Source organism: Triturus cristatus, chromosome 7 (genome assembly GCF_964204655.1).
Source record: "Triturus cristatus chromosome 7, aTriCri1.1, whole genome shotgun sequence".
Taxonomy (NCBI): domain Eukaryota; kingdom Metazoa; phylum Chordata; class Amphibia; order Caudata; family Salamandridae; genus Triturus; species Triturus cristatus.
Window position 1 is genome coordinate 1,167,153,803 of NC_140590.1, and position 23,078 is coordinate 1,167,176,880.

The window sequence follows — 23,078 nt, forward strand, 5'->3', positions numbered from 1 at the left end:
TTATCAATGCAGTCCAGGCTCTTTATAGAGCTCCCACAGCTCGACTTGGAGTCAATGGAGGTTATACGGTGTCCTTGCAGATTAAGCGTGGCACTCGTCAAGGGTGCCCATGTTCGCAGCTTTTATTCGCGGTATATATTGACCCACTGATACGTAAATTGGAAGCAAACTATAAGATTCCTTCGATAAAGGCCCAAGGTCAAGATTTTAAAACTGTGGCATACGCAGATGACGTGGCTATAGTGACCCCTTTACCCGCTAGCGCTATAGTCGAGGTGGAATCAGAAGCCCTGGTATTAGGGCCATTTAACGCGTAGCCTGAAACCTGACCAAAGACCCAGATAATTAAGAATAAGGGGGCAGTCTGTAACGAAGTACAAGTTGTTGATTCTGCTGTATATTTAGGGATTAGTATCTCGGCAGATCTGGATAAGACTGTTAATAGAAATATTGAACCCATAATATTTAAAGCCAAAAAGACCTGGACAGAATGCACAACCTCCTCCTTAGTAGGGCGCTCCAATGTGGTAAAAATGATTATTTTGCCCAAGTTCCTCTATCTATTTAGGGCAATACCATTGATATTTGAGGCTAAATGGTTTTTGGCGCTGGAGCATTTAATCAATAGGTTTATTTGGGCACACGGGAAATCCAGGAGGGCCCTCCGTTTTATGACTGTTCCTTGGGCTAGGCGACCCGACCACTTGAACGGGTTCACCTCAAATTTAAGTGCGGGTTCGTAATAGATCCTGCTCGTCTCCGCCTCATCCGAATATCTCCTTCCACCCCACTCCTGGGAGGTGGAACGTCAGTTCAAGAACCCTAAATTTAGGGCATTGTTATTCAGAAGGGTAGATTACATCCTTTGTCTGACCATTGAAGGTCATTACATATAGACTTCTACCCCTCTGTCCTGAAGAAGTGTCGCTCTATCTTGGAGCACTAATACACGAAACATGTTTACACAAGTCAACTAAAGGCTACCTCAATACCTTTACTCATTAACGTAGCCTCACTGACTTTTAATTAGTCCCAACCTTGAACACTTATTAAAGAGAATCAACAAGGTGTGGGCCTATTTTAAATCACTTTCTCCACACATCAGAAGACATTGTCTTTCTAATAGCCCCACACACCTCTCACAAAACGGCGTACCTCAGATCAGAAGATCTCCGATAAAGATGCCACCAGGCCCGTTGGACATTGCAGCGCCGGTCCGACGAGGAGCGCCCAATGATGAAGCATGACACCCTAACAGGTGTGTGAGGGCATTATGATCTGAATTTCAGATCTCCCCAGATACCATTTATAATCGTGTCGAAAGCCATTGATACTCTCTACTTAGGCCACAAGAGAGGAACTGTTCCCTTCTGATGTGTATATATATATAGCATACTACATCCTTTCCTTGGGCTGAGATTGTAATCTGACTGCCATTGTTTGTATTCCACAGATAGCTGTGTCGCCATATGGAAGTAAATAACCAGCACATTTACACCACCAATGTGAGGGCCTTGTACACAATGCCAAGGCAATGTGATAGTGTTCTCGCGATAGTTCATTCATGTTAGCAGGGATGGTGTTTCCAAGAAACAAACCCAAGTGTAACAAATGCAAACGTGTGTCAAAAGTCGATGTGGAAAAGTGAAGGCAACTTTAGGAAAAAAACGTATACATGTAAAAATGGCAACAGGTCCTACTAGGCGTAACTGGGACACATGACACTAATGCCTCCTTGCTGCCAAAGCACTGTGCATTCATGCCAAAGGCTAGAGTTCTAGACATACACTCCAACCTTGCTGTGGCTATTGAAATTCTAAACTAGGCTGGGCATACCACAATTTTACACATCTTGCACAAGGCTGCAAACATCAAACCAAATGAACCACAAATAACCACTAGTTACTTTATAATTTTTCTAGAAAATACTACACCCCAACCCTTTTTCTCCATCCATAGACACTGGCGGTTTGTTTGAGACACTAAAATGCCACTCTAACAGACTACTGAGCACCATACCTCCTCAATAGCAAAATAATCAAACAGACCATCTGCTCTTTGCTACACTAAGTAACTTGATGTGCCCAATTGGGAACCTGCAGTTCAGAAATACACTGTATACTTTTTACTTTAACTGCTGAGCCCAAGATGTGCAGGATTCGGATGCAATCATGGCATCGCTCACACCATTCATTGTATTACCCTCCTGCAGAATTCTACGTCTCACAAGATCCAAGTCAACTCCAACACTCTGCTTGCAACCCTTTAAATATGTTTTGCAACATACCCAAATAGTGTTTGAATCCATCGACACCAGATTACCTTTCCAAAATCCTTGTTTTTGTTTGCCACTTCATTTCTTCCAGGTAGCTAAATGGCATGTGTCTTTGGAAGGCACACTGGTGTATTGTGCTGCAGTCGTCGCAGTGCTCCTGGGTAAATATGCCCTCACTCTTCCCTTCAACAAGCTCTTTGCTGTGGCCAAAGGTGATGCTGGCTGACAGCTAGTGTATTATTTATTCCCCGTTTGGATGGGGACACCCTCTTCCTGGATGGGGGAGAACATTTCTCAGAAAGAATGTTGTCATTTTTAGAAGGGTTTGCAGTGCCAATGTACGAGCATCACCACCTATATGAATCTCCAACTGACCCAGCCAGTTCTTGTCAACCTGTTGACACCTGAACTTCCCTTATCAATGGAGCCCATGCCACAAAACTTCACATTACCGTAGTGGCAAATCCCAGGGTAAATCTGACTTCAGCACATAAGTATGAAAGACTTCTTTTGGTCTGGCATTTCCACCTCTAGTTCCATTGTTTGCTTAATACAGTTGCTAGAGCATTTTTTTAGGCCATTTTGTCACATAGGTATGGTGGTTCCATAGACTTTAATGGACTGTTATTGGCACAGTTTTATAGGAATCATGCAATGTTAACTACTCATTAACCATACCTAGACTATTTATTTCAATATCTTTGTGTAGTCTCTAAATTTGTCAACCTTGCAACTCCATCTCAGTGAAGGGATTTCTTTTCATTTCTAACTCTTGTACTTTCTGTGGCCAACGTCTTGGAGTACAGCTGAGGGTTCACTACAGAGATCTTTATGCACTTGTAATGCAGATCTTACTTAAAGATCCCAGAGTCAGTGAGTAACTGGAGATTGTTTTTCTAGTTTTATGCCATTTCTCTTGTACAGTCCCTAGCAACACAAAGGCACAGTCTTCCTGCACAAATACAGAAAAACTTGATTTAATAGTTTGCAACCTAGTGTTTCACCTTTTGAAGTTTAGTCTTTGCACATCAACATTCTACAACTAGCGTCTCCAGTTAGGTGAGCACTTCTGTAGCGAGTATATATGAGGGGGATCCCACTCACTGAATAAGATGGGGTGGTCATTTCCGATTTCATTGTGAATGCAAACTTTTCCTTAGTCTTATTGTTCGCTCCAAATTAGATTTGTACCTTTCATCTCCTCGTCTTTGCAATGTAGAGTTTTCTATTTAAAATCTACCCTCATTAATGTTGCAACGTACACAGCATGCACAAAATAAATTCTTGTACACTAGACAAGCCAAAATTCAATTTCACATTCACTTTAATTCTGGCCTTGAGTTATTCCATGCAGAATATCTGCAAGGCTTTAGGCGAAGAAGTCAGAAGGGAGATGAGAAATCTCACTTTTTAGGTCTTGCCTAGCTATTGCAATAGCAATTGCTATGCGAGACTTTAGTAAAGGGGCATTTCAAAGTGCTCCCAAAAGTGGATTGCATGGCGAGCACGCGCACAATCACGTGCATCGTGCCGCCATGCAATCCACTTTTGGGGAAGCGCTTCAGCCCACTGGTGCCCTCGGCATCATACTTCAAAGGGTCCGCTCCCCCGCCTGGAATGCGCTCCCCCGCCAAGCGCGCACGCTTGCTTTCCCTTTCGCGCGTCGTGCGCTCGCGTCCTCAGCTCAGATCAGCTGTCTCATTTCCTGGTTCGATGCTGGCGGAGTGCTTTCCCTGTTTTAAGGGGGTTATTAGCGTACATCCATTTGGGCAGCCGTTGTGTTCAGTTTCTAGCTGCTGTGCAAAGGTGACTTGCAGGTGAGAATGATTTTACTTATTTATTGGGGCTACGTCACGCGGATGCTGTTTGTGGTGACAGGATACATGCTACCGGTTGCTTGAATTAGTTGAAAGGACAACCCCCACTCTGGTGGGATGGCGGTGCATCCAGGGCTTAATTTTGGCTCGCTGCTGCACCCATCTGACCACTTCATCGTTTCGCACGTCGCCGTTTGTTTGGTGTTCTTTAAACATCCTTATAAAAAAATCAAAGACTATTTTTTTCTGAGACACGAGTCCAGATTAAGAAAGCATCGAGGAACAGCAGACGTTAAGTATTCGAGCAGTGGTGTTCCTTTGGTCATGGGACCCGCAGACATTTACCTTGTTTTGGTAGGTACGGTGGACTGGGGAGTAAACTTTTTTTTTCCTCTAGAAAAAAACCCTTTCATACCAACCTGATTGCCGTATATAGCAAGGGGTCTGATTCGGAAAGAACGGTGGTTTGCACGGCTGTAGTCAGTTACTAAGACCGGCACACAGACATATGATAGTGATGCAGAGCAATTTCTTGTACCTGGGGAAAAAACACCAAACTATTGCATGTTAAAAAAAAAAAAAAAAAAAAAAAAAAAAAAAGTCACATTTATGTATTAGTTTTCAGTGAAAATTGCAGATTTAAATGTGTCAAACAAGTTAACCTTACATTCTTAGGTCTAGCATTAGCCTGTACCTTTTGATGTTACTAAAGCGCTCTGATACCTACGGGTCTAGCTAGCGCTATATAAAACTTTAAAAATAAATAAAATCCATATAATGAACTTACTTAAAAGGGTTTTCAGCCACCTCTCTTCACCTAGTGGACTGTTGTTGTGTCGTTTATTTTTTGCTTCCACCCACTACAGCATGGGGCAATGGGTCTGATTAATCCTCTGTTTAACGTCACTTTGAGTGACTGCATTTTGAAGGGCCAGTGGCATCCCTTTGTCGTCCCTAGCTGTTAAGTCACAGGGGCTTCGCTTAGTATGGAGGAATGGGACCTGTGATGAAAAACTTGTGTGCCAACCACCTTGACATGCTGCTCAATTGCCTAACCCCCCTGGATGATCTGTAGGCTGAGGCTAATTGACTTGCCCAACCGGGGCTAGCCATCTGTAACTTCCTTATGAAGCTAATTAGACCTGTTAACCCCCGCGTCCAAGTGGTTTCAATGCTCCTGGAGAAAGTCCTCTGCAAACTTGCATAGGCGCTCAAACTTAGAGGCCCTGTGTAGCAAGTGTAAGGAGATTAAAACCGAGTCCCGTGGGAGGCTGGTACAGTCATGTTTTTATAGCATGGGCACATTTGGTGTTGAGTCTCATATTTTACTCCGTAGTTCGCCCTCCATGTGGAACAGAAGTGCATGGTTTATACAATTAAATGTAAACAATTTGTTGTCCGATCCAAAAGGCTCATTTACCTAATGATTTGTTTACAATCGGACACAGAAGTAAACACATTAGGAAATAGACCGGAATGTGTGGCAGCAAGCCATCCGCATCGCATCTTTATTTATTGATTTCAAAACGAGCGACGCTTTGACTTTAACTCGCCTTTCATTGTTTAAAACAGAGTTGCTTTCACAACGTATTTACTTTTCTTTATTTCACACTGGCAAACCAATTGATTTGCTTTTCAGAAACTGCTGGGCCAGCAGCTGGTTGTTCTCCAGTACCCAGATCACCCCCACCCTCCCTCCCACCCCGCTGTTCACTTGCTCTCATGTCCCAGCCTTTCATCTCCCACCCTGAACCACTTCCCTTCCCGCTGTCTCCTGAGCGCCGATCGCTTGATTTACAGCCTCAACATAGCTTTAACTCTAGTAATACTAGTAATAAAAAAAAAAGCTACACTGCAAACAAAACATGTGTAAAAACATTACCACTACTTCATTGCTGTCTCTCTGCTCTTACTGTCACTTTTTTCACATCGTCACACTACCTCCTCTTTACCAGAGGCTCTCAGTTTATTAGTGGACTCCTCCTTTCACCTCAGCCTTTAACTGTCTTCTAATGGCACTACCCTCCGTTACTTCATGGCCTACCTCTCCCCTCTTCATTCTGTCACTCCTTTTACCAGAGTCTCTCGGTTTCTCAGCCTGTCCCTCTTTTCATCCCAGCCTTTTAGTCCCTCCATCTTATCCATTCAGTCTCTCTATGCGGCTCTTCCACCAGTACTTCATAGCAGTCTCTTCGCTCTACTTGTCACACTGTCCCTCCTTTAGGCTCGCTCTTTTTATTGCCCATTAACTTGTTCTCCAGCGTCGCAAACTCATACCATACCAATAGCACTATGCAAATATATTTACACTACTGCAAATACAAAAGCACAAGTAAAAAATATTGTCCTTTTCAATGCCAATTGCTCCAAGTTTAATAAATGCGAGACCTATTGCATTGTAAATGCTTGTTAGTATATGCATCAAGTGCATTCCGCTGGTTCCCAAATCTTTCTGTTCAGACTTATATTTCCTTCCGGTACATGGCACATCAGTTGCTCTCCCCACCTTTGATGCCACACCTGTTCTTTTAAGCTGAACATGCTGTATTGCAACCGTGCATGTCAAAGAAATGTAGCAATTGAACGGGATATTTCATGATGGAGGTATTAGTGGTGAGGCTAAGCTTGGTGCTGCTGGACGGGTGCATGGCTTTAATTGTTTTAAACTGATAGTGGTTTTTAGAAGCTCTTTCCTTGGTTCTGCCTGCTAAGTGTGCCAGAATGACCACGAAGATAATTTTCAGGGGTGGGTGAAACTCAAGGAGTTGCATAAAACTGAGATTGCGTGGAGTTCTGCCAGCAAGTGGAATTGTGCATGTTGCGTTGCAATTTAGTGGCAGGGCTGAAAAATGAGCGAGAACGACACCATACAGTAAACAAAAGCGTGTAGCTATTCAAGTTGATTTGCTGCAGTTTAAGTAGAAAATCTACCTGAGTGGCAGAAAATCTACTCGAAGCAGCCCCATGGGTGTGAAATTCCTATAGCCAGACGCCCAGGACATAATGTTTTTGTCCTTTGGACAAGTAGGCCCAACCCCCTGCAGCACAAACCCTTAGTCTGCCAGTTTACAGTACCACATTATGATTTGGCACTATCTGCAATTAAGGGAATGCTTGTGTCTGTTAATGTTGTTTTAACTTGTATTTATGGTTCATGAATGCAAAGCCTTTATTGTTTGGGTGAGCGCTGTAGGGAAAAGCGTAAACTTGAACTGCACTACTGAGAGCAGTTCCACTCTAAAATGTGTGCACACGTTTGCGACGTTTAACATGAGGCTACATATAATGCTCCTAGAATGCTTTCTGATTAGATGCATGTATTTGTAGAAGCTTGAAAGCATTACTAATGATTTTTTGATTTCAAATTACAATGTGAACAAAAAATGCAACTAGAAAAAAATGTTTTTATAAACTGTGAAATTGTGGATATCATTTCTTTAAAGCATCATTTAGTAAAATGCGTTGATGCAGGCCAATATTTCCCCCAAAAATATTTATATTTGCAAAATCGGTTTAACCGGTTTCAGCATGATTGTGGGAAGCATGAAAATACACAGGCACTGGCAAAACCAATAGGACGTACATTGTCAATGCGGGTATTGTTATGATATGGTTTTTTTTAAACTTTGTTGTTGTGGGAGCTGCCAGGCCCTCACCATTCTAACAAACACTTGCCAATTATTTTTTTGGGTCACAAAAAGCACACATTACCACAGTAGTCCCTGGTCCTGAGCAAAATTACTTTGTGCCGATCTGTTCCTTGTGCATGAGCAGAATGCGGTCACTCAAAGTGAAAACTGCTGTCGGAGAGATGGGGCTAGAGAGAATTTTAATAAAAAGGTCTTGGTTGGTGCCAGACCCAATTAGGATTCCACTTTTTAAAGAACATAACAAAAGTGCACCCATGGTATTTCTTTGCATTTGTGCAGACTTGCAGCTTTCATGAACTCACAAGAGCTTACAGAAGTAGGCCAGGAAATAGTATTCCTAGAAAATATTTGTGAACTTCATTTTAGCATGAGCATACATGTATGTGTAGATTTGCTCATGTGAAAACTGAGTATTTAAAAGTTACTTAACCTCCATTCCCTTTTTTAACCCCCAATCCTGGAAGAACTTTTACTTCTGTTCTTGTCAGGATTGCATTTTCAACCTTTCTCAATATGGGAAAAGATTAGAGAAGAGCTAGTGAAAACCGCTAAAACATGCAAGTTAGGTTTGCACAGACTCAAAAGGGCATTCCAACCCTGAAACTATTGTTTACCTTGTCTCCAGCCCCAGGATGTACATCTCCGGTGAGGTGGCAAAATGAGGGAATTGCTAGTATTCAAACCCTACTATAATATGAGCTCTGGCATAATCAGAGAGGCTATTATCAGAGCTCTTACATAATGAGATTGCTGCCATAATTTGTGGCTGCACTACTTGACAGCAAAGGGACAAGTGACGTTTTTTACAGGACAAGTAGATTACTGTATCAACCAGTACCATGGGCAAGTGGATATTTGATTAAATTCCACACACCTTCAGCCCACTGGCCACATTAGAAAATGGTGCTAGGGGACGCCATATCTCGCACTCACATCTTGAGCCTCACTAGGAACAGTTCAGCCACATGGCGATTGGCGGAATTCGTCCAGAACTCCACGCTACAAGAGTAGCACGGAGACGCCGATTCCACGAGCGGGATGAGGCCTTCCACCCAATCCTAGTAATTTTTCAATTTTCACGTTTTTCTTTTTCCTTTTCAGAAGGATGCATCCTTGAAGCCCCCTCAGCGTAAAGAGCATCGCATGAAGCACACTGGGAAGAGGAAACGCCCTGATAACGACTCTGAGCCTGAGCACCCAGAGGGCTGTCCAGAACAAGATCTTAACCAGGCCAGTGGGGAAAAGGAGAGAAGGAAACAGAGTAAAAGGAGTAGCAAAGAGGTAAGAAAGAGGTAGAGGGTAATGTGATTACAGAGCTGTTGCACACTGCAGAGAACAGGTGAATAAGCCCACAGAATATTTGACTGTGTACCTTTTTGAGACTTGTAACTTCTAAGATTAGGAGACTGAGCACGCTACCTAGCGTTTAGGCATTCACTTTTCAAACTGCAGAACTGTGAGTGCATATTGAACATACTGGTTGCAGTTGCAATCGCTGTGTGCATAACAATCACCAGGGTGAGGAAGGAGGTGGGATGTTGTACAAAGTCTAGCATTTGTCTTAAGGAGTTGGACAGGTAATTGAGCGAAGTTTAACACTATTATAGAAGTTAAGGATTGCATTATTCTGGCGTTCTAAAGGTGTGGTTTGTGAAGCCAAAGGTTGGTTTGGAGAGAGGTTTAAAAGGTACCGGAGACATTGAGTCTGGGTGGAAGTGGCACTGAGGCTAGGCTGCGGGACCAAATATGTAAAAGGCCAGGAGTACTAAAATTTAAATTTGATACTTGTATAGCGCACTACTCACCCGCAAGGGTCTCAAGGCGCTTGTACGAATACCGCTGTGGAACCCATCCTGGCTTTCCCTGTGAGGCGTCCACTCCTGGGCACCCCCAAGGTGGAGGCCAGGCATCCTTAGCGTTGTGGGGGCCGTTGTGGAGATTAAGCAAGCTATTGCCCAGAGTTGCAGAGTGGGACTCCATGATTGGAATAGGCACCGAGGCGAGAATGATCAGGTCCGTGGAATTTTTGAGCCTAAGACCTGCCAAGGCGGGGAATTGAACCCTGGTCCCAGGCTAGACCTCTGCATCAGGGTCTGCCGCTCTAATCATTGAGCCGCACTTCTCCACTGAAGCGTAGGGAGAGGCTAGGAATCCTGAAGGGTGTGTGCATTAAGATAGATCTTTTTATTTTTATGGGAGTCTGTTACATGGTCTTGCAATGTGTGGTGCATGGCTTATAAAGAAAGAGGCCCACGCCTACGGATTGCAAACTTGGTTTCTGAAGTAGCATGCTGGTGATAGATTCTGGTAAGATATCAGCCCAGGTACATGGCCTGAGGTCATGCAGACATGATCGGTGCCATGTTTAGAAACAAGTGTGACCTATGGATTGGGAGTGGTGTTCCTAAGTGCAAGGTAGAGTGGCTGCCTAAAGGTGAGTAATCAGTGAGTGTATTATGAGGCCAAGAAACTTGGGCAGGAGGTTGTGGAAACTGGATAAAAACAAAGGGGGAACTTGTGACATTCACTCAGGCTTTGAGAAGTCCTTGCTAAGTTTATGTACACCTGATTCTGGGTTCCTGCGAGACTGGTTTCTAGCGAGTTTGAGTTTGGTGTTACGGGCCCAATAGATAATGGGCCTGCGTCAGGATTCTGAGTGCTGTCTTTTTGGACCTAGATGCTTTGTGTCTGACTCAGATTTGATACGTTGTAATCTTTTCTTTTTAATATTAGTATGATTTGTCCTGATGTTTGCGGAGATTATTAAGTTGTATGAATTGTTTGACGTCCTTGTTTCTTAGTTGTTACGGGTTGCTTAGCAGAACTTTGTGTGATTTGTCAAGTTAGTCTGCATTACTTTAGTAGATCTGAGTTGAAAGGTAGCTTTGGTATAGGGGGTAACAGTGTTAAAATTGTGCCTGATTGACCTAGTTTCTTCTGGGCGGATATTGCTACATGTTAGCATATTTTGACCTATTTTGCCTAACCCTTTTAAACTGATTTCACTGTTCAGAAGCTAATTTTGGCCAGAAGTAATTAATAGATTTGGACAATGCTTCCTCTGTCTCTTGCATAGTTTTTGTATATGGGTGATACATTAGGAATTCTGTCCTGTAGTTTGATCTTACTGTTGCGAGAATAATTGGTACCTCTTTTCATGGTGCACCCTTTAAGATGGATTAGATTGGCCATTTTGCTTACTCTTGGTTTGATTTTGCTCATGGGACAATGCCACATTTAGACTAGAGCTGCTGGATCTTATGTTGAGATAAGATTGATGTTCAAAGAATGATAGACTGGATCTGAATTTGAAAGTGGAGCTGTTCTTCCTTGTATTGAAGAGAAGTCACTGATGGGTGGATCTGGGTGTGATTATTATTTTTTTTTCGCTTGGGCCTTCTTTTGCTTTCCTTGGGTAATTCTCATTTTTAAAGGGTATCTTGTGATTATGTTAGACTCAAGTTCTTCTTAAGTCAATCTGTTAAGTTCGGTTAGACCAAGCAGTAGCTCTTGGATGGAAATTTATTTTGGATGATTGGTAGTTTGTTTGATAGTTCTAATTGGTCCTTGAAGTCTCTCTTGGGTTTATGTCCATGTTTATAGTGCTGTTGGTTGGATCAAGAAATCTTTGTAAGAGCTTGGTATGCCCTTTGATTTTGTGTGTTGTAGGTCTGCTGGTTGGTTTGTAAGATCTTCGTCATAAATCTTATTTTAAATTCACATTAATTGCTTAATTCAGCTGTTCAGGGTTAAGCACAAAATACTTGTAATTAAGATTGGGCCTCTGCCATGGGCTTGTTAAAAGTTACTTCTTAGGACGTATACCCAAAGCCTGCAGTGCTGCTCTCCTCCATACCATCTTCAGTTTTTGTTTCCACCACTGCAATTGGAATCGGGGTGATGTCCATAAGCAACAGCAACTACAAAATGAAGGACTCAGTAAGTGAAGAGAAACTATAACTTTTCCAAACCTTCAGTCACTGGCTAGGACGTCCTTTTTAACATGGTCTGTTGGTCTAAATGTACTATTTAAGGTAGAATACAAAAGTTCTTTAAGCCCCCAACACAAGTACAGTGCTGTTATATAGACCATTACTGCATGATGCATCCTATCTTTGAAACCTACGTTAACCAGCTATATGTATAGTGAAGACCTGCAGTTCAAGACACCGGATTGTTTTGCTAAATCTAGATTAGCATAATCACAGTAGGGTAAACCACATTGGAAATCTGTTGCTACTTCTGCTGCACACAGACTTTCATGTTACAGGAGATGACACTGCTGGTAAGTTGATGCTGTATTGTTCTTGGCAGTGTTTGTATTCTTCATAGGAAATCCAATTTCTTCAGTTAGTTGAAGTGGCAAAGCTGTGCATATTAATAGATATGTATACTACCCTAGGCACAGGGCATTGTGAGCTTTGACATCCTACTCCTCATCATGCCTCTGGTCAGCACCTTCTTTTGTTTCACAATTTTTTTTAAAACAAAGTTTGAGTCCTAAATGGATGAAATATACACCAATGTGAACATATAGTAGATGAGAAAATTGCAAAACTGTTGGTGGCAGTTCACTTTTTCTTGGATTAAATTTAATGTTGCAGGAGCATTAATTGGTTTGAGTGATTTTGTTTGGTGAGGTAACATCCTAAGTTGATTTACTTTTAAATAGTTACTGGTTGATTTATTGCTTTGTCTAGCTCTGTTTTGGGTTTGGCTAGTGGTTTGATTACTATTGTTGTGACTTGAAAGAGCTCCTGACTTGAGATGTATGTGTTCGAGGTATCTCAGCTGCAGATCACACACTGTGCATAGATCGCCATCTGGTGTTGGGCCCGGATGTTTGCACTTGTTTTTTTCCTGGAAAAGTCTTTGGAAGTCACGGGACAGGTGACTCCTTCTTTGGACTATAATGCGCATGGGCATCGGCTCCATCCTCAGATTGTTTTTTTTCCGCCATCGGGCTCGGATGTGTTTGTTGCGCTCCAGTTCGGAACCGTTACCGATTCCACTTTCGACGCGCAATCCTTCACCCTTTCGACGGTATTGTCTCGATCGCGAACCCTAATCGTCGCGCATCTCTCCAACTCGAAGTCCTCGATTCCGATTGTCGATGAAGGCCTTCGGGCCTACCTGGGCCTTGGCTTCTGGCTCATGGAAAGAATGCCATTCAAGAATTGTCCTCCATGTGGGTCGAAGTTTCCCCACACCGATCTGCTTGAGGTGTGCAACCTCTGCCTTTCACCAGAGCACGAGGCCAGAGACTGTCCAGCTTGTGCCTCTTTCTGCTCAAAGACCACCATTCGGGACCGACGCGCGCGAAGAACCATGGCTCGCTCGTCGACGTCAATCCCCGACGACCTCTTCCAAGAGGGTGTCGACATGCTGGAGCGAGAGCGGGTCGAAGAAGGCCTCGTCAGCGCCTCAGAAGAAGATGACTCAGACTTCGAAGAGATCACTCCGGCGCAGCGGGTCGTAAGTAAGAACGTCGACCCCTGACCACCTCCCTGCACCATCAAAAAAGTCTTCGGGCCCTGGTGCACACTAAGACTGCTTCCCATGCCCTCCCTCGGGCCTGGCAAAGAAGCCTACTAAGCCTTCAGGCAGCTCTGGCTCGAGTCTGCCTGCCGTCGGTACCGAAACACAATCACCGGCACCAAAAAAGAAACCGCCCTCCTCCTCCTCCTCCTCCATGCCGACAGCTGCTTCCACATCCAAGCACACGGCACCAAAACCCACAAGCACCGACTCGTCGACACCGAAAAAACATTCCGAGCCAAACAAAAAACCACTACTGAAGGGTCCTGATTCGGAGGCAAGGAAAGCCTCGGAACTGAAAAAACAAGTTCCACAGGCCACAGAGACTGTAAATAAGCATGGTTCCAAACCAAAACACAGAACCGCTACAGAGTCTGTGCCGAAGATGCCTACGGAACCAAAACGCTCGGCACCGAAAGACCAACCTCCAGCAGAAGAGCTGTTCACACCAGACCCTGCTCAAAAGACTCTCATAGGGGATCCTAAAACTGGTCAATTGACGATTAGATCTAGGAAAAGACCACTAGAGGCGCCTGCACCGGCTCCACCACCTAAAAAGACTCTCTTCTCCACCTCCCCCACCACCACACCGTTCCCCTACACCATTTACTACACCAGTAGACGATGACACCTTGGATGACATGGGGGAGGATCCGGACGATGTGCTTGTGATGATTATAACACGCCAGATGTCCCTAATGTTCCACAGGATGACATCTGCCCCTCCAGGCCTTAACCTCCAGAGGACACCATGGGCTTTAATCATCTCGCACACAGAGCTGCCCAGTTCGAGGCATGTGGGCTGCTGAATTCATATCTATGCATAGATCGCCGCCTAGTGTTGGGTCCGGATGATTGCACATTGTTGTCCTGGAAGAGTCTTCGAAGTATCACGAGATAGGTGGCTCCTCCCCTGGACTACAGTGCGCATGGGCATCCCCTCCATCCTTAGATTGTTTTTTTGCGCATTGGGTTCGGATGTCCTAATCTTAGCTCTTTGAGTATTTAGGCCTTTACATTCGTCGGTATTGTTTTCGTTCGGCGCCAAGTATATTTGTCGAGGGCGTTCTCGAGTAGATCATCAACGATGGAACCAAAGACATCGAATAGCCCTTTTAAGCGTTGCCCTCTTTGCAACGCTAAGTATGCTCGCTTCGACGTGCACCCGGTGTGCAACAAGTGCCTCTCTCCAAACCACGACGAAGCCACCTGTATGGCGTGTTCCAGGTTTCGATCGAAGAAGACCCTTCGCATTCGTAGAGCAGCTCGGCTCGAGGCGCAAAAAGCGACGCCGAACCCGGACAACATCTTCAGGACAGAAGATGAGGAGGTCGTGGACCTTGAAGTTCGGGGGGAGCTATCGGATCCGGCTTCGGAGCGAGAATCCGACTATGATGCCGAAGACGAGCGTATAGTAGACTAACAGGAAGATGGTGTCGTCGAAGAGGTAGGAGACGACGAGGAGGCCCTTGGGGCTGAGGAGGATGGCTCAGAAGATGAGCTAGGCCCACATGTCGGTACAGGGCCCAGAGAGGCACTCGATAAGGCTCAGGTCGAGGGATCGCCACAAGGCCTTACCCAAGATCATTCCTCTTGTTCTACAGCCCCGCATAAAGGCCCGGCTACGAACTACCCTAAAGAGCCATCGGTATCGAAAGCGCCATCATTCGATCAAACAAAATCGAAACTGAAGGCACAGGCACCTAACTCGAAACCGAAAGTGAAAGAGTCTCTCATCGGCAACAAGGCCTCGAAGCCCTCGGAGCCGAACAAACAAAAGAAGGCCGTCGACGCACAGAGATTCCATGGGGACGTCGAGCCGAAGGCGGCGCCAACAACCAAGGTCAAGGTTGCCGACCCGAAAAAATCGGCGCCGAGGATCGTCGACACAAAAATACAGAGCGACTCGCGACGGCCGACCCATCCCAGTCCTCGTGTCGAGAACACGGCGTCTGGTTCGGGGTTAGATGCCACGTCCAAAAGGGTATCGAAGGAACGTGTCGAATCAACCACACCGTCTCCCTTCCTAAAGAAGAAGGTGTCGGAGTCGTTACTCCGCATCCGCGACACGGCTTCCATGCTCGGCGCAAAAGCACCCCCGCAGCCGAAGACGGTCAGCACAGTTCACATCACGTCGACGCACATAAAATTCGGACTACCACCGGCGGTACGACCGAAGATGTTCGACGCAAAGAAGGGTCCCGAGCCGCAAAAAGGGGTCGACCCGACACCTGTCGAAGCACCAACAGGAATGCCACTTGGACAGAGAGCTGTCGAAGTACCTCAGGAAGATGAGGAGCCAAGACAGTTTATCGATGCGGAGACTGGTAGACTTTCAATATATAAAAGAAAGATACTTCCAGAGAAATCAATGGAGCCATACAAAATTCCATTGAAGAAGAAGAGGACCACATCACCAGTTCTAGTAGAACATGTTCAATATTATGACCAGGAGCCTCAATCATTCTCACCCACACAATTTGATGTGGATGCAGGGGATGCTGGTGATGTTGAGGACACTTATCCTGTGGACACTGACCCTGAAGATCAAAACCAACCTTGGGTGGACGTTATTGGTACAGGGGACCCACATACTGCTCCAGACACACAGGCATATGTGGTAAAATCATCTCCTACTGAGGATACTGCTGCTTTCAATGCCTTGATTGAGAGAGCAGCTAAAAATCATGATGTACAGCTCCACACTGATCCTATTGAGGATGATTTTCTGATGGATACCTTCTCTACCTCAGAAAGATCTGTTAACTCTGCCCATGCTGAAGGGGGTCCTAAAACCGGCTAATGACATTTTTAAGGAGACCACAAGGGCGAGAGTACTAAACCCTAGGATTGACAAAACATAGGCCAGCTCCTGTGGACCCTACCTACATAAGAGGCCAGTTGCCTTTGGACTCATTGGTGGTGTCCAATGCTCGGAAGAGAGCTAATTCACAGACAACGGGTGATGCTCCTCCCCCTGACAATGAGTCTAAGGTCTTGGAAACTTCAGGAAAAAGAGTTGCTGCAAAGGCAGCTAACATCTGGAGAATTGCCAATAGTCAGGCACTTCTGGCTCGATACGACAGGGCGCATTATGATACCCTAGAGACACTGCTACAGCACCTCCCAGATCAGTTTAAGGAAGGAGCAGAGTCGCTTATTACAGAAGGGAAGCTCATAAGCAACGCTTCCATTAAGTGCGCTCTTGACGTAGCGGACACTGCAGCTAGGGCTATTAACACCAGCGTCATGTTAAGAAGGCATGCTTGGCTGAGAATCTCAGTATTCAAACCAGAGATACAGACAACGATACTCAATCAACCTTTCAACCCTGACTCCCTTTTTGGCCCCGAAGTTGACACCACCCTAGAGAAGATCAAAAAAGATACAGAGACTGCAAAGTCTATGGGGGCTCTGCAATCACAGCAGTTTCGGAGTGGGTCCTTTCGTCGCTCTAGCAACAGAGGACCATCTATAAACCAGAACTCCCAACAGTCGCAGTACACTAAAGGAGGTTCACAGACCACCTATAATAAGAATACTAGAGGTGGATACCGTGGAAACAACGTCAAAGGCAGAGGCCGAGGGAACAACAGCTCCAGGTCCTCCGCCACCAACAAACAGTGACGCCTTGTCACTGCCCCCCGACCACGTAACACCTGTCGGGGGGGAGACTCCAGGAGTTCCTGCCGGTCTGGAAGTCCATCACTACAGACAGGTGGGTGAGAGACATTGTCCAGTACGGTTATTGTCTGGAGCTCACATCCACTCCACCAAACATACCACCAAGACACCGTCCTATGTCCGCAGAGCACTTGCACTTATTCCACCAGGAAGTTCTCAGTATGCTCCAAAAAAGAGCCATAGAACTCGTGCCAGCAGAAGAACGGGGATCAGTAGTGTACTCACTGTATTTTCTGATCCCCAAAAAGGACGGGTCTCTCAGACCCATACTGGATTTAAGACCTCTAAACCGTTACATTCTGTCAGAGCATTTTCACATGCTCGCCTTGCAACAGGTGCTGCCGTTGCTCAAACAGGGAGACTTTCTCGCAACACTAGATCTCAAAGATGCGTATTTCCATATACCCATACACCCATCACACAGAAAATATCTCAGGTTCACTGTTCTCAATCAACATTACCAGTTCAAGGTCCTCCCTTTCGGAGTAACAACGGCACCCAGAGTGTTCACCAAGTGCCTGGCAACACTGGCGGCGCACTTAAGGAGACAGCACATACATGTCTATCCTTATCTGGACGACTGGCTTATCCAGGGAAAGTCGGCCCAGCAGTGTGCCAACCACGTAACCCACACCATTCACCTTCTTCACAGCCTTGGCTTCTCCCTGAATTATCCAAAGTCACACCTTCAACCCACCCACGTACAGCAGTACCTAGGCGTGACCATAGACACTCTGGCAGCCAAGGCACAGCCCAATTCACTAAGGATCAACAGCATGCAGTTGCTCATAAAAAAGTTCAAACCTCAACACACACTACCGGCACGAGTGTTTATGCAGTTGATAGGCATGATGGCCTCCTGCATCTTCATAGTCCCGCACGCGAGGTTACATATGCGCCCGCTTCAGGAGTGCTTGGCACGTCAGTGGAATCAGGCTCACGGACAATTGAAGGACCTAGTGTTGGTGAGCGGTTGGGCATACAACTCTCTGCATTGGTGGAATCCACAAAACCTTTGCAAGGGCCGACCGTTCCGAGAGCCTGTCCCACAAATCATACTGACGGTGGACGCGTCTCTCCAGGGATGGGGAGCTCATGTACTCAATTACACAGTGCAGGGACTAAGGACGACACAGCAAAGGAGGATGCACATCAACCTTCTGGAACTCCTGGCAATCTTCCTTGCAATGAAGGCATTCAAAGTACACTTGTGCAACAAAGTCGTGTTGATCCGGACGGACAACATGACTGCCATGTACTACATACAAAAGCAGGGAGGGACACACTCCCCACAGTTGTCTCATCTGGCTCAGAGCATGTGGAAGTGGGCCATTCAGAGGAACATCGTCCTCATGGCGGAACACCTCCCGGTGAAGGACAACCAGATGGCGGATCTGCTCAGCAGACACAGCCACCAAATACACGAGTGGGAGATACATCCATCAGTACTCCAACCGTACTTCCAACGGTGGGGTCATCCGGAGATAGACCTATTCGCCACAAGGGAAAACGCAAAATGCCAAAACTTTGCCGCCAGGTTCCCACATCCACAGTCGCAGGGCAATGCAATATGGATGAACTGGTCAGGCAGATTTGCGTACGCTTTTCCCCCAGCACCATTAATACCGCTGGTGGCACGCAAACTGAGGCAACACTCAATGACGCTCATCCTGGTTGCTCCAACGTGGGCACGCCAACCATGGTACACCACGTTTCTGGAACTCTCCGTGGTACCGCATCAACGACTACGGCTAACACCCACGCTTTTAACGCACAGCCATGGCGAGATTCAGCACCCAGATCCGCAACCGCTGAACCTGGCGATCTGGCTCCTGAGATCTTAGAATTTGGCTACCTAAACTTGCCTCCAGAATGTATGAATATCAAGGAGGCACGGAGACCCACTACCAGAGCCTGCTACGCCGCTAAGTGGAAAAGATTTGTCATTTATTGTAAAAATAATGACATCAATCCGCTGGATGCATCAACGCAAAACATTATCTGTTATCTATTACACTTATACCGATGCCATCTAGCATACAATTCCATCTGTATACATTTAACCGCACTGGCAGCTTACCTTCAGAACAGGCAGCACCTCTCACTGTTCAAAGTGCCTGCCATCAGAGCTTTCTTGGAGGGACTCAAACGTGTGATTCCTCCAAGACACCCCCCTTCACCAGTCTGGAACCTAAATGTGGTCCTCACCAGACTGATGGGACCACCTTTTGAACCTCTACACTCTTGTGAGATTCAATTTCTAACATGGAAAGTAGCTTTCCTAGTAGCCATTACTTCCCTAAGAAGAGTTAGTGAACTTCAGGCACTAATCATTCAAGAGCCATTTATACAGGTTCATGCCAACAGGGTCGTACTACGCACCAACCCTACTTTCATGCCCAAGGTAATTTCGCAGTTCCATATGAACCAATCCATAGAACTACCGGTGTTTTATCCTAATCCTGAGAATGTAGCAGAGAGAATGCTCCACACACTTGATATCAAAAGAGCTCTCCTGTACTATATTGACAGAACACAAAATTTCAGGAAAACAAAACAACTGTTTGTTGCCTTTTCTCCACAGCACAAAGGCAACCCCATTTCCAAAGCAGTAATAGCTAGGTGGATCGTTAGTGTATATAGATTTGCTATGAAAAAGCTAAGCGCACACTAACAATTCCTCCAAGAGCCCACTCTACAAGAAAGTTAGGGGCCTCCATGGCTTTCCTGGGAAATATTCCTTTAGAGGAGATATGTAGAGCAGCCACATGGTCCACTATACATACATTTACCAAGCACTACTGTGTAGATGTACACTCAAGACAGCAGGCAGCTGTAGGACAGGCTGTTCTCAAAACTCTTTTTCAGACTGCTGCAGCTGGCACGGGAAGCCGCCGCTAAATGGAGGGACTGCTATATAATCTATGCACAGATATGAATTCAGCAGCCCACATGCCTCGAACCGAATATGCTACTTACCAGTATGCATCTGTTCTTGGCATGTAGGGCTGCTGACATTCATATCGCCCACCCTCCTCCCCGGCGCCTGTAGCAGCTGTAGCATTCAGTAATTACTAGTTAGCATGGTCATCATTCACTGTATTACCCTCCATCTATGCCACAATGGCGAAAAACAATCTGAGGATGGAGGGGATGCCCATGCGCACTGTAGTCCAGGGGAGGAGCCACCTATCTCGTGATACTTCGAAGAATCTTCCAGGACAACAATGTGCAATCATCCGGACCCAACACTAGGCGGCGATCTATGCACAGATATGAATGTCAGCAGCCCTACATGCCAAGAACAGATGCATACTGGTAAGTAGCATATTCGATACCACGGGGTTGCCTTGCATACAGACCCCATGGAGCAGGATTCCCAAATGGATACATTTGACACCACTCAAAGATCCACCTCAATACTACCTCTGCTTAAAGGCGTTATTAAGCATGCACCTGAAGTCTTTAAAGATCCTGTCAGGGCTCGAGTTATTAACCCCAGGATTGAGAGAAAATATAAAGCTGCCCCTGATGACCCAGCTTACATTAAAGGCCCAGTGCCCTTAGACTCCCTGGTAGTTTCCAAGGCTAGGAAAAGGGCCAGTTCTCAGACATCTGGTGACGCTCCACCACCCAACAAGGAGTCTAAACTCTTGGACGTCTCTGGCAAAAGAACAGCCTCACAAGCGGGTAACATATGGCACATTGCCAACACTCAGGCGCTGTTAGCCAGGTATGATGGGGCACATTATGATGAACTAGAGTCCATAATGCAGCACCTCCCAGATAAATACAAAAATGGGGCCAATGAACTCATACAGAAGGGTACGCTTATCACCAACACCTCCATCCGTTGCGCTCTTGACGTGGCAGACACCGCCTCCAGAGCAGTAAATACAAGTGTCCTTTTGCGTGGGCATTCCTGGCTGCGCATCTCTGGTTTTAAACCTGAAGTTCAAAGCTCCATCCTCAACCAGCCATTTGATCGGGAGCACCTATTTGGCCCAAATGTATGTTCAACCCTTGAAAAAATGAAAGGATACGGAAACCGCTAAATCAATCGGAGCCTTGCAGTTGCAAGCTCCCAGACGTTCCTTTCGTCGCTCACCTTAAAAGGGCACCCCAGAGGCTACTTCTCAGACAACCCCTCCACCTCTTACAAGGCTCCCGCCCAGTCTACGTTTACCAGAGGTTACTAGAGAGTAGGCTACAGAGGCAACAATAACCAAGGCAGAGGCAAGACCAACAACACCTGCTCTGCCTCCACCCCTACCCAATGACTTCCCTCCACTTTCCCCATACCATTCCACTCCAGTCGGGGGAAGACTACAACAGCTCCTGCCTGTCTGGACCAACATCACTACGGACAGGTGGGTGTGACAAATAGTTCAATCAGGTTACTGTCTGGAACTTACTTCTGCCCCCCCCCCCCCCCCCCCCCCCCCCCCCATACCACCCAAACAACGCCCAATGTCCTCACAACACTTAGCTCTGCTAAAGCAGGAGGTGATCTCCCTCCTACAGAAGGGTGCAATAGAACCGGTTCCCCTGCAACAACAAAAAACAGGAGTTTACTCCCTGTATTTTCTCATACCACAGGACGACGTATCTCTCAGGCCTATTATAGACCTCAGACCTCTAAACCTGTACATACAATCGCACCACTGTCACATGGTTACACTCCCAACAGGTCCTTCCTCTTCTTTCACAAGGCGACTTCCTTGCTACTCTAGATCTCAAGGACGCATATTTCCATATTCCCATTCACACAGCTCACAGGAAATATCTAAGGTTTGTAGTGGACGGCCAACACTATCAATTCAAAGTACTCCCTTTCGGAGTCACAACAGCACCACGGGTAATGTAATGTAATGTAATGTAAAATCCACTTCTATAGCGCTGCTATCACTCCAGGGAGTATCTTGGCGCTCACCCAACTCAGGTGTACGAGAAGGGGGGGGAAGAGGTAGACAACATCTCACACAGGACACTGCATCTCTAAACCATTGCTAAGCAAGCTGAATCGGACATAGAGTATACCCAGGTTTTTAGTGCTTTCCTATAATGGGTTTCATCCGACATGGAACGTAGGAAAAGGGGGAGCTTGTTCCAGGCCTTGGCACCCAACACAAAGAGATTTACCACCCTTTGTTGTCAGTCTGAATTTAGGGATAACCAGCAGATTCTGACCCCCAGACCTTAGACAACGTACTGGATTATATCGTCTAAAGCCCTGGCTTAGATATTTTGGGCCTTGATGGTGAAAAGCCCTAAAGGTAATCAAGAGGACCTTAAAAAGGATCCTCTTTGCAATTGGAAGCCAGTGTAGAGCATCCATTGCCGCGGAAGCTGATGATCTGCGTGACCAGCCTAGTACTAGGCGGGCTGCTGCATGTTGGACCATTTGAAGTCTGTGGAGTACCGATCTATTGGTTCCAGCATATAGACTATTACAGTAGTCCAGCCTAGAGGTAATCAAGGCTACAGCAACAGTTTTCCTAGCTGACAATGGCAGAAGATCGAAGAACTTTCTCAAGGTTTTAATGATATGAAAACACGTGCCAGCTACCGCAACAGCTTGTTGTTTAAAGGACAACTGATTGTCAAATGTAATGCCTAAGTTCCGGGCTGATGTGATGGTATTAGGGGGAGTTTCCTCCCCATCAGGCCAACATCCTATCGGGGAAAACAGATTTTCTTTCCCAACTGGTAGAATTTCCGTTTTACCCGCATTACATTTAAGGTGGTTATTTGTCATCCATTTAAATGTTGCAGCTAGGCATCCTTTGAGATTTTCTTCGGCGCCAACCTGCTCCCTGTCTAGTACTAGCATAAGCTGGGTGTCATCAGCATACGAGATGGTACTGATCTGAAAGGAAGCAATCAAGTCTATCAGGGGAGCCAAATACAGATTAAAAAGTATAGGACTTAAGCTCGAACCCTGGGGAACTCCAGAGCTAAGGGCCTTTGCTTCAGATTGGTACTGGCCCAATACTGTAATTTGGTGTCTGTCCCTGAGAAAGTTTCTCAGCCAGGTCAGGGCTGTCCCATCTACCCCTGCGGCAGCTAGACGGTCCACCAGGATGTTATGTGAGACCGTGTCAAAAGCTGCCG

At 45.9% G+C, this 23,078-nt stretch overlaps 1 protein-coding gene across 3 annotated transcripts in view; it reads left to right on the top strand.

Moving 5' to 3' along the window:
* The window catches only part of FBRS (fibrosin), a 460,820-nt gene that overhangs the window by 116,227 nt on the left and 321,515 nt on the right, over positions 1 to 23,078 (top strand). For 2 of the 3 annotated variants that reach the window (XM_085618447.1, XM_085618449.1), the window contains exon 2: positions 8,844 to 9,023. In XM_085618447.1, coding sequence (XP_085474573.1) covers positions 8,844 to 9,023 — 180 coding nt within the window. The remainder of the gene's footprint in view (positions 1 to 8,843; positions 9,024 to 23,078) is intronic. The other variant, XM_085618448.1, reaches the window with a different exon arrangement.